This window comes from Lycorma delicatula, chromosome 7, assembly GCF_047948215.1.
Source record: "Lycorma delicatula isolate Av1 chromosome 7, ASM4794821v1, whole genome shotgun sequence".
Taxonomy (NCBI): domain Eukaryota; kingdom Metazoa; phylum Arthropoda; class Insecta; order Hemiptera; family Fulgoridae; genus Lycorma; species Lycorma delicatula.
The window spans coordinates 36,581,474-36,594,252 of record NC_134461.1 but is presented as its reverse complement, the minus strand read 5'-3'; the positions used below and the strand labels follow the sequence as shown (position 1 = coordinate 36,594,252).

The following is a 12,779-nucleotide window of genomic DNA, read 5'->3' as shown; positions in this document are numbered from 1 at the left end:
ATTTTTTTCTCAAAAAGTATTAGATAAGCAGTAAAACGTTTAAGAACACAGTAATATATATATATATATATATATATATATATATATATATATATATGCTTTTTTTTTAATTTCATAGAGAACATAAAGTTAATGTAACAAGGTACTAACTAATTTGATTTTTATTTTGTGTATAATAATGGATTGTGTTTAACAAGATAATGCATCAATTTCTGTCAAACGCTTGATAATATCCAAAGTAAAGCAATTTATAAGATTAAGGCTTCACAAAAAAAAAAAGCTGTGGATATTACACAAATTAAAGAATGGTATAACTGTTTTCAAAATAAATGAACTTCAGTTGAGAATGACTAGGATACGGTACACCATCAAAAAACCAAGTCTAAATTTTATTCACAGTGCTGAATTTTATAACAGAAAATTTGCAGCTGACTTGTCTAAGAAATACAAATTACACTGAGATTACAAGTGTTCAGTAAAACCAATTTTAATAGCCATTTTGGGGATAGAAGCTGTGAAATTTGTGCCAAAACTGCTTTTGGCTGAACAGATATGCAGATTGCCTTAAGAGATTTTTCATTTTGAAAAATGAACAGTACGAAGGTGATCTTAACTTCTTTAAGAATGTGATAACTAGTAATGAATCTTAGGTGAATTGAAACCAAAACGATTAAGGATCAACATCATGAAACTGATGCTGATTGATGTTTTTGACTTTGGATTTGTGCATGATGAATGTTCATCAGGAGACAGGACTGTTAACTAACAACAGTACTATCTGGAGGTTCTTGCATCATCTTAATGACAGCATTTGGTACAAGAGGTGTGGGAATCGTGAATGTGGCAGTTGTGTCATGATAACACATCTAACCATTTCCCAATGTAATTTAGGATTTCTTGATCAAACACAGGTTCCTTATTTACTAGACACAACTTTTTGTCATTTTTGGTTGTTCCGCAAGCTGAAGATGACTAAAGGGTCCAGATTTGATAACCAGAACATAATAATGAATGTAACAGTATAGCTGGAAGCCATTCCAGAAGAGGAATTGAAAAAGGTTTCCGGTGGAGGTAACATTTTTACCTCCACAATCAGTACAATTAGGTTACATGTATGGAGTCACCAGTTGACTACTTCAAAGGATGCAACAATTGAAAGCCACTAGGCGAGCTGTATTTTTTTCATGGCCTACAGTTCGATACTTTTTGAACAAACCTCATATCTATACAGTACACCTAAAATGGTGAGCTGGCTATACATTTTCAGATTCTACTTATCAAAATGAAAAAAAAAGTCCTAAGAAATAAAACTGATTTCCCCTTTGTTTTCCTTCTGTCTGACATTTTGTTTCTTTTAATGAAAAATGTATATCAAAGATCGGATTAAGGAATCACAATAATATCTGGTAAACATATTTATAACAACTTTGTCTAATGAACAAAAAAATTACAGTGGAAAAATATTCACAAATTTCAAAATGGCAGCCATGTCAATTTTTCAATCCTTTACAGTTCGATAATCCTTGGTTTTATCATATTGTTTTATTTACAAAAAATATTTTGAGAACAAAATGACATCTTAGTTTTGAAAATAGGTTGTCAAATAATCAACTTAGGACATATATAAAACCCTTGAAATTACACACTTTTATCGCAAAATTCATTAATTAAAACTTAGTTATAATTTGGGAATTTCCATTGGACTAAAAGCGAGTCATGCTAAAAATAGGAATATGATACATAGCTTTAAAATAAATATAGATTATTTTGTTAAGTTTATTTTTCAATTACCTTATAAATGAATGGCATTTATTTACTAGCAATATAGACACTCTGCCTTTAGAAACAGTAATGCCATATAGTGTCAGTATGAGTCAAGTGAATTGGGAGGTAGCTGGATTATACCAGATACATACATTAAAAGACAATTATTAGAGAAAAATAACATATCTTTGAGCTATATGCTGTACAAACAGAAACCTGAACTAAAAAATCAAAAGTTGTACTTCAATTAGTGTAATTCTCTCAAAACTTCTATGTCTATTAGATTTTTCTAGATTTTAATTTACTTTAATTAAAATCTAAAGAAAACCAATCAAATTCCTGACACCAAAATCATGAAGTCATAAATATAAACATAGTGTAAATTGAATGTAATATTAAGCATTTATATAATTCTTAAAGCCTAACATTATTAACTATGAGAATTTTTGTAAATACAGTACAGATAATAATAAACATTCTACAACACAGATGTTTTTATGTATCTTGTCATGATTATTAAAAAAAATATTATATGATCGCTAATATTTGTTAATACCAATAAAAAAAGTCCATAAAAATAATACACTGTATATAAATACAATAATTTTATAAAATGTGAGTATAGCAATTTAATTCTGATGAATTTATGTTACCATACTGGTGTCAAACATATAAGAAGTAATAATGCTAATAAATAATTTAAACAAACCGACAGACAATGTCTTTTAAACACATGTTTATATGACAACATAAATTATAGTTTTAAACAAATACAAAAATATACTTGCTACAACAGTATCTTTGATGGACCTAGAGAAATTAATTTCTTAAATTAAAATTACTGTACATACTTCACTATAAAGATTTATTAAAAATAATCACATACACACACATACACATGCATACACACTAACACAAATGTATACTATAATAATACAATAGAAATAATGAACTAAGACTGACCTAGCACATTACTGAGCATGTCGTATAAAATAATACAAAGAACAAATACAATAAATACTAACAGTAAGTGTAAAGATGAAAAACTGTGTGTATATATGTATATTGGTTGCTTCAATAGTTAGGCTAACAACTGTGTTTGCAGTACTATGATATATGACCTTCAATATGTATACTGATAAAAAACCTTCTAACCAACCTACAATGAATATATCAATTACACAAAAAACAAAAAAAAAATATATTATGTACAATTATTAAAAATAACCATATAAATATAAGCAGTTATTAATTATCTATACTTATGTTTTACTGATGTGATAAGAAAAAATTCTAAGAGTGATATGATAACATTAATTGTTTTAAATAATTACCGTTCATAAAAAAAAGAAATAAATTTTCACCTAATGAAGAATTAACCTCTGGATTGCAAGCTAATTTTCTATTTAACTGTGGTTGAGTGAAAATTACATTTATAAGTTTTTTCTCTCATGATACTGAAATTACTCACTTTTTCGAGTTTTTGTGATTTATTCAGGTATAGTCAGTTTTATTAATAACATATTCATCCATTCATCAATCCATCCATTCCAAAACTGAAAACAGTGGTGTTACTTAAAGAAGGCTCTGCTATCAAGTTAGACTATCACTTTTGGTAATTCTATGGATTAATGGTTTATGTATTTTTTTAATAATAATTTTATTAATATTAACTTCACTCAACTTGCTTGGTTGATTTTGGTACAATGATGAATGATTCCAGTTCCGAGTTTAATTAATTTCTATATTTTTGTTTATACTTCTATTTCATACTAAACTTAACCTCAGAACCAAAATCAACAGAGGAAATGTCATGTTACTCAAACAACAATAACACATTTTGGAAAAAAATAATAAAAAATGAAACATAATTATAATTTATTTTACATTCAAATTTATTTATGAATGACACTTCTTAAGTACATTATATATTTCAAATTAAACTGTATTTTTTGCTAATGGTGTAGAAAATAGTTGGCTTCAGAGAAAATACTGTATGTAATTTTTCATATTTTTATAACAGTGATTTTGAGAAACAAGATTTATTGCAAATAATACTACACGTATATTTGTGAAGTAGCTGCAATACACATAATTAATTAAGCACACACATTTTCTTAACATTATTGCAGAGAAAATAGAAATTTTATAACAAAACTAAAATTAAAAACAGAAAATACAAACCTTTCAATGCAATGAATTCTTGTTCATATTTTCTTAATTTTTTCATTTTCAGACTGCAAGCCAACTTTATAACTTGTCTAGCTGTTTCTTCATTACGACACTTCTTCGGCAATGTCACACGAAAGTATTTCAGCACATTTTCAAAATCAAGTTGTAATAAGTCCTTCCGAAATACCTTTAAATTAAAAACCATTAGAATAAAATACTGTAATAATAACAATATTCAACAATAAAAAGGTTCTACACGTTTATAAATTAATTAAATCGGTTAGTTTACCTTTATAAATTACATCTGGTTGAGCTAAATTAAATTATTTAATCATTATTAGCAAGCTGGCTAATTTAGCCAGTTATAGCTAAGTCTAATTTATTTGTTAATATGTTACCCCAGTAACTCAATTGAACATTATCACCTGGTAGAGTACGTGACTGGTATAATTAACATTCTTGTCTTTGACTTATCTTAACTTTAACAATCACATTTTCATCTTGTTAGATATACACAAATGAGAAGAAATTATGAAGTATATGATATGAAGAGATTGGCAAAAATACAATATAGAGAAAGGAAATACAATGAACAAGGAAAACTGAAGATTTATTCTAAAGATGATTCATGGCTTTCATTCCTGAGAAAACCAATTTTTTATATTTTGGCAACAATGAACATGAATTTTCCTAGAATTAACTTTTGCTCAATGATAAAGTTGAAAATTAATATAACTAAAAAGTTTTAAAACGAAAAAAGTTCCTTAATGATTTGTTAAATTAAAAAAAAATAAAAATTAGCACGAACTCAACCCTACGGTAAGATATTCCATTACATAAAAAAAGCAGCAATGAACAGCATAACTTTCCTGTCTACACTGGTCAAGTTGCAATTCATTTTTGAAAAAGATTTTATTTCATTAAGTTTTTTAAATTCAATCACTTTAAGCTCTATTTGTATCTTTAAGATAAAACAATTCAAAAATATTCAGCTTCAAATGGTGACTAACATTCATTAACCACTTTCAGTTATTTCTCCATCAACATAATAAAACACCATGCACTGTAAACAAATTTTAATGTTATTGATTTTTTTTAAATTGTTTTTTATTAAATAAATATAAAATTACTTCTTTGACAATATTTAAATCATTTAATTTTAACTTGAATTTATGTTGAAGCCAAGATGCTCAACAAAATAAAATGATAACCAAAATTTTTAATATATATAGAAACACAGTTTCAAAATTATTTTGACTTTTTGAAATTTGAGGACTTTTTTAATCATTAAAATATTTACTAAAATTGATTTAAAAAATTTAAATCAAAATTTAAAAAAAAAATTTAATTAGAGAGCTTCCCATCAGGAGAGGAGTATTATTAACAAAACTGTAATTTTATTTTTCAAGAAATACTAAAGTGTAAGGGATATTAAAAAATTAACATTTTTACATTTTAAATGTAAATGGGTAACTTATGACATGGATTTAAATTTAAAAAAAAATTAATTAAAAAATTTATTTTTAATTAAAAAAAATTATTTAAAATTTCCTTAATTTTAAATGTTACTTAATTTAATATTTAAAATTAAAGAAATTTTAAATGTTACTTTATAACCCACATTACAGCTAATTCTAAAAGTTAGTTTGAATTTCCACTAAAGGACTGTACAATGTACACATTTAAGCTGCTAATATATATCAGTTATCTTGGAAATTTTTTTTTCTTCAGGCACTTGAATGGCTTAATGCAGCTCTCGAAGATTTCCATCTAGTGCTAGTCATTTCTTTTTAGTATACCTCCTACATCCTACATCATTAACAATTTGTTTTACTTATTCCAAATGTTGTCTGGCTGTACAATTTTTTCCATCTACCTGTCCCTCCAATATCAAAGTGACTATTCTTGGATGCTTTAATATGTGCCCTAAGTCTGTATCTTCTTTTAACTATAATTTTCCAAATGCTTCTTTCTTCATCAATTTTCTGCAACACTTCTTCATTTGTCACTTTTTCCACCCATCTGATTCTTAACATTCTCCTATAGCACCACATTTAATTTTTTCTTCTCAGGTATTCCAATCATCCAAGTTTCACTTCCACATAAAGCTACGCTCCAAACATATGCTTTCACAAATGTTTTCCTGTCATTTAAATTAATTTTTGATGTAAGAAAATTATATTTCTGATTGAAAGCTCATTTCGCCTGTGCTATTCAGCATTTTATATTGCTTCTGCACTGTCCATCTTTAGTATTTCTACTCTGCTTCCAAATAATAGAATTCTTCTATCTCCATAATATTTTCTCTTCCTATTTTTATATTCAGTGGTCCATCTATATTATTTCTACTACATTTCATTACTTTCATTTTGATCTTGTTTATTTTCATGTGGTAGTTCTTGTGTGGGATTTCATCCATGCCACTTACTGTTTCTTCTAAATCTTTTTTACGCTCAGCTAGAATTACTACATCATCAGAAAATCATACTATCTTCATCTTTTCATCTTGTATTCTTACTCCGGATCTAAATTGTTCTTCAACATCATTAACTGCTAGTTCTATGTAAAGATTAAAAAGTAACGTGGAAAGGGAACATCCTTGTTGGACTGCCTTTTTTATTACAGCTTCTTTCTAATGTTCTTCAATTATTATTGTTGCAGTTTGATTCCTGTAAATGTTAGCAATTTTTCTATCTCTATACTTGAACCCTAAATTTTTTAAAATGCTGAACATTTTATTCCAGTCTACATTATCATGTGTCTTTTTTAAGTCTGTAAATGCCATGTATGGTGGTTTGTTTTTCTTTAATCTTGTGTTTCTTTTTCTTTAATAATCTGAGTGCTAAAATTGCATCCCTTGTCCCTATACTTTTCCTGAAACCAAATTGGTCTTCTCCTAACACTTCTTCCAGTCTCCTCTCAATTTTTCTGTACAGAATTCTAGTTAAGATTTTTAATGCGTGAATAGTTAAGCTAATTGTTCTGTTTTCTTCACATTTATTTGCATCTGTTTTCTTTGGCATCATGACAATAACATTCTTTTTGAAGTCTGACGGAACTTCCCCTTTTTCTTAAATATTACACACCAGTTTATATTATCTATCCTCACCTCCACTGCACAATAATTCTGCAGGTATCCCGCCTATCCCAAGAGTATTCAAATCTTTTAATGTTCTATTAAATTCCAATCTAATATTGTATTTACCTTTTTTCATCCTCTTCGACTTTCTCTATAACACCAGTTTCTAATTCATTTCCTCTGTATAACTCTATCGACCTTTTCTTTCATATTATAAATTGGTGGTCTATTTTAACAATGATCATTTCTCTTTCCACTACTGAACACTTTTCTTTAGCTAATTTGCACTTCTTGTTTATAGTATTTCTTAATTGTTGATAGCTCCTTTTACCTTCTTCATCACTAGCATTCTTATACTTTCTATGTACTTTATAATGATTCAATCGCTAAGCATTTTGAAATACTCTACTGTCTTCCATATCTTCTTATTCAATATGAAACCTACTCTTTCCTGCCCTTTATTTGGCACTCAGTTTCTTTGTTACATGAAAATGCAGAGATCTACATTTTTTTTTAAAAAAACCGCCGCAATTTTCCATTGCTTTCAGCAGCGCAGAACTCAGAAGATAAAGTGATGTTGATATGGCCGTTTAAGTCCTCCTAACCTACACCCTTAACAATTACTGAAAGAGCTGCTGCCCTCTTTCAGGAATCATTCCTTAGTCTGGCTCTCAACCATAACAGATACCTCTCTGATATGGTTACACCTATGGTCCAGCTACTCTGGATCATTGAGCATTCAAGCCCCCTCTCACCATTGGCAAGATCTTATGATTCATAGAGGAAGAGGAAGAGATGTTGGTGCAAGTCAACTACCAAGAGAGTGCTTGCTCAGTTGTCTCTGAGCTCTCGAAGGTGAAGGATGGGCGATTTTGTAAACCTCTGTTTCATCTCTTGTACAAGCTCCAATGCAGCGCTCAATGGAACAATGATACATGATCAAGTTTTATGTGAAACTCGGCAAGTCTGCAGCGGAAACTTTTCTAATGGTTCAACAGGTCATCATAAAGGCAAATCTACTGATGGCACAAGGCATTTTTGGAAGGCTGTGAAGAGATTGACGACGAAGCCCGTGCTGGACACCCGTCGACCTTCTCAAATGATGAAAATAAGACTCACGTGAAAGAACTTTTGCAAACAGACCAGAGAATGAGTATTTGTTTAATGGCTGACATGTTAAATATTCCAAAAACTATCCTCCACGAGATTGTGACCAAGGATTTGACATGAGAAAAGTGTACGTGGAGCCTGTCCCAAGAATTTTGACTGATGACCAAAAATCTCGCCAAGTGGAAATTTGTTAAAACCTTTTGGAAATGTGTGAAAATGGTCCTCACTTTTTGGACAATATTACCACAGGTGATTAAACATGGATATTCCAGTAAGACCCCAAAACAAAGAGGTAAAGTGTTAAGTGGTACACCTTGGTATCCCCTCACACCAAGAAGGCTTAAATGAGTTAATCAAAATTAAAGACCATGTTCATTGTGATTTTTTAACATCAGGGGGATCATCCACTGTAAGTTTGTACCTCCCGAGACAACCGTTAACTCTAAATTTTACATAGTTCTCAAGAGATTGAGAGCAAGGATCCGGTGCATCAGACCAGACATCAATGGCGATTGAAAACTTCACCATGACAACATGCCAGTCCACACTGCCTTCACCGTGACCAGCTACCTGGCCAAATCTAACTTGGCAATGCTGTCCCAGCCACCCTACAGTCCTGACTTGGCTCTCGCAGACTTCTTTTTGTTTCCCCATTTGAAATCCCCCCTGAAACATTGTTACAGAACTATTGATGAAGTGAAAGCAGCTTGTGAAATGGCTTTAAATGCACTTCCAGAACAGGCTTTCCAGGATGCCTTTGGAGATTGGAAATTCTGCTGGAAAAGATGTTTCGATGCAGGACAATATTTTGAAGAATTTTAATGTACAGGTATTATTATTCTTATTATTATGTAAATAAATGTTTTTTTTTTCAAACTTGTAGATTTTGTGACACTACTTTCTGGATAGACCTTGTAGATATGTAAATGTAGTGGTCCCAAATGCAACTTCATCATGGAGCTGTCTCTAAGTGTAACATTCTACAACAGCAGAATGTCCCAAATTCTGCTGATAGATTAAGTAACTTAAAACTACTATAAAGTAACAGCAAAAGTAATTTTTATCTTAAAAATTATACAAGAGAATAAAAAAAAAGTCAAGAGATTAAAATTTTATACTTACCATTAAAAGAGCTATTGCTATTTGAAACAATGTTTCCATTCCTTGTAACAGGAAAACATCAATTATATGAAACACAAAATACAATGGGAAACGTGCTGTAAATAATGTCAAAAACCACTGTGAAGCAAACATATGTGATTCTACACCTTTTTCAGCAAAATGTTTCCACAGTTGTGGTACTTGTTCCTGAAACACAATTTTATTTATCACACACAATGAAATACAAGGTTGCTGCCAAACATTTTATTTGTTTCTAGACACTTTTTCTCTGATATACTTAATAGATTTTGATAGAATTATGTATGAACTCAAACATCAAAAATGTGATAATTAATCATAAAAATTTCATATTGAAACTAAGTTTTCTTAATAGCCATTTAGCAATTGAACAGTATTTCTGCACCTGAATTATCCTTGTCTAGGTACAACATGACAAACTAGACTGCTGCTCATTTATTTACTGTGGACTAGAAAGTTCTGCAAATGTAATGCAGACACTTTTACTGTATTTAGTATAAAATTAGTTTATGATTTGAACATTATTATATATAAGAGAAATTATTGCAATAAATAAAATTTGTCATGTAAAATCATTTTTATATGCTATTTTCTACTTTTGAAATGATTTTTTAATAAACTGGAACATGATTTTATTTCATAACAACAACCAATATGTAATAGAACAATTTAAAATAAGTTAAAGAATTTACATTATGTTAAGAGAAAAAAAATTAAAATAACATTTTACATTATATATTAAGTTAAATTAGAAACAATCTTTTACTTGAAGACTTAAGTACTTAAGTCATCAAGTAAAAGTTTTATAAGATTAATAATTTTAGTTTACTGAACTGCTACTTTGCTGCAAGGTTTTGCAACTACTACACATGCTCCATTGTCACTTCCTAAAAAAATCATATATACATAAGTTTCCATCAACTCTATTATTAGAAAGAATATTGCATGTGGTGTTACTAAATGCAAATCTTGTTTGTGCTTAATTTAATTGTTTTTTATATTGCATTAACCTCTCTAAATTTATCCAAAAATGAAATATTTTAGTCTTTTTCTTTTGCTTTTAAGTAGATACTAGATATTCTATGTTATGTCAATAGCTGGATTTTTCCTACTGCCGTTTCATTTATATTATGAACTTTATTTTGAGATAATTAAAATGTGAATCAGACTAAAAAAATATTATTTTACTAGACATATTTCAAATATATTTCTTACATTTTGTGAATTTAATAAAAAGTTTTAATTTCACCAATACTTCTGAAATTATTTATATCTATTTATAAATATAAATATAATCATGCACCAACAAAAATATATAAAAAAAGCTGGCAAAATTGTAACCAAATTTAATGGCATCAATGACCCACATTTAGAATTCATTATACAAATTGGCTAAAGATATCAAGCAAAATGATCACTGATTTAAAATGTCATTGATTATATATAACGTGAATTCAACCTTATAAATGTGCAGACATAATTTGATGGGGACATTCTTATTAAAATTATTTAAGTTGGTATACAAAGATAAGATATAATTTAGTTATTGTAATACTTTTTCATTATTAACTGAACAAATATTTATTTTAAATGTTTTTCAAGATTTTTTGAAGTTTTTTTAAATTTATTTTATTTTAAACAAATACTTTTTACAAAATGTAAAAAGCTAATAGTGTTATTGTATAAACTGTAAACAGTTTAAGAATTTATAAAGAATATCATTGTGGATGGGCTTAGGCCCGAAAGCGTTTTTATGTAGCAAAAAAAATAAAGGTTCTGTGCTTTGTGGAGGCTGAAAGAATATTATATTGTATATCTAGATATTTATGTACAGAGGGGAAAAGAAGAAAAAATGGAATATAAAAAGTTTAACCTAAATAAATTAATATTTACAAATATATTCATTTTTGACTGTTGCAGCATGTTTTTTGAATCATCAATCATTATGCAAATATTCTTTCTGGGGGCCACACTCTATTACCAGCTATCAACTTACTTCTGTGTAAGGTTCTGTAGCGTAGTATTTATGTGTGTCATCTGTTGTTTATTTCTTTGTTATTTTTGAATTCTTTTTTTTTTTTTTTTGTCTTCAGTCATTTGACTGGTTTGATGCAGCTCTCCAAGATTCCCTATCTAGTGCTAGTCGTTTCATTTCAGTATACCCTCTACATCCTACATCCCCAACAATTTGTTTTACATACTCCAAACGTGGCCTGCCTACACAATTTTTCCCTTCTACCTGTCCTTCCAATATTAAAGCGACTATTCCAGGATGCCTTAGTATGTGGCCTATAAGTCTGTCTCTTCTTTTAACTATATTTTTCCAAATGCTTCTTTCTTCATCTATTTGCCGCAATACCTCTTCATTTGTCACTTTATCCACCCATCTGATTTTTAACATTCTCCTATAGCACCACATTTCAAAAGCCTCTAATCTTTTCTTCTCAGATACTCCGATTGTCCAAGTTTCACTTCCATATAAAGCGACACTCCAAACATACACTTTCAAAAATCTTTTCCTGACATTTAAATTAATTTTTGATGTAAACAAATTATATTTCTTACTGAAGGCTCGTTTAGCTTGTGCTATTCGGCATTTTATATCGCTCCTGCTTCGTCCATCTTTAGTAATTTTACTTCCCAAATAACAAAATTCTTCTACCTCCATTATCTTTTCTCCTCCTATTTTCACATTCAGCGGTCCATCTTTGTTATTTCTACTACATTTCATCTACATACATTTCATGAATTCTTTTGGATTAGTTTAAAAAAAAGTATTCACAATTTCTAACTAACTGTGGATAAATCTGTTAATTTAGCCACTATATCAAAACAAAAATATCTGTGTAAAGTGACTTCCTGTACACTTTGCCTACAGAATATTACGAGATTTATCTCCTTAGTATCATTATTTTTATTAATTAACGTACACATTATTTTAAAGCAGATTACTAAATGTTGGGTCCAAAAGCAAAACAGAGAACCAAAGAAATACACAGACATGTCCAAATATGTTTATTATAATAATTTTACTTCTTGGAATAAAATTAAATTTTATAAGTAAAGGAATAAATCTTTGCAATAAAGAATTCTAAAACAATACAAAACTTGTAACTCACCTCCATAAGTCTATTTAACTGATATAACCTCAAATATAGGCACTCAAATCCATCTTTATATAAATCTCGTAGGCCATAATCAAACATAAGTTTAACTAACACACAAAATGTTTGCTCTTCAGGCATCTAAAGATAAAACAAAATTACAAGATTATTAGAAAAGAAAAAATATTTTGTTAAGTTACAATTTTATTTTTTAACATCAAATCCAGTTTTGGGTCCTAGTAAGTGAAGATGACTTGTCATCAGGCACCCTTAAAATAATATGTAAATATTTTACTAATTCCATTACTCTACTACAACCAAAAGCAAATATAAAAGTTTGTTACAACAGACAATGTATCCTAACAGATGCTCAAATAGAAATGGGATATCAGCCAAATAGCAGTCAATAA

The 12,779-nt window shown here is 29.0% G+C and overlaps 1 protein-coding gene across 3 annotated transcripts in view; it reads right to left on the bottom strand.

Moving 5' to 3' along the window:
- GAPcenA (GTPase activating protein and centrosome-associated) overlaps positions 1-12,779 on the bottom strand; it is a 102,627-nt gene that overhangs the window by 32,149 nt on the left and 57,699 nt on the right. For all 3 annotated transcript variants that reach the window (XM_075371928.1, XM_075371930.1, XM_075371931.1), the window contains exons 12-14: positions 12,385-12,510; positions 9,248-9,433; positions 3,949-4,123 (exon numbers count right to left, since the gene is read on the bottom strand). In XM_075371928.1, coding sequence (XP_075228043.1) covers positions 3,949-4,123; positions 9,248-9,433; positions 12,385-12,510 — 487 coding nt within the window. The remainder of the gene's footprint in view (positions 1-3,948; positions 4,124-9,247; positions 9,434-12,384; positions 12,511-12,779) is intronic.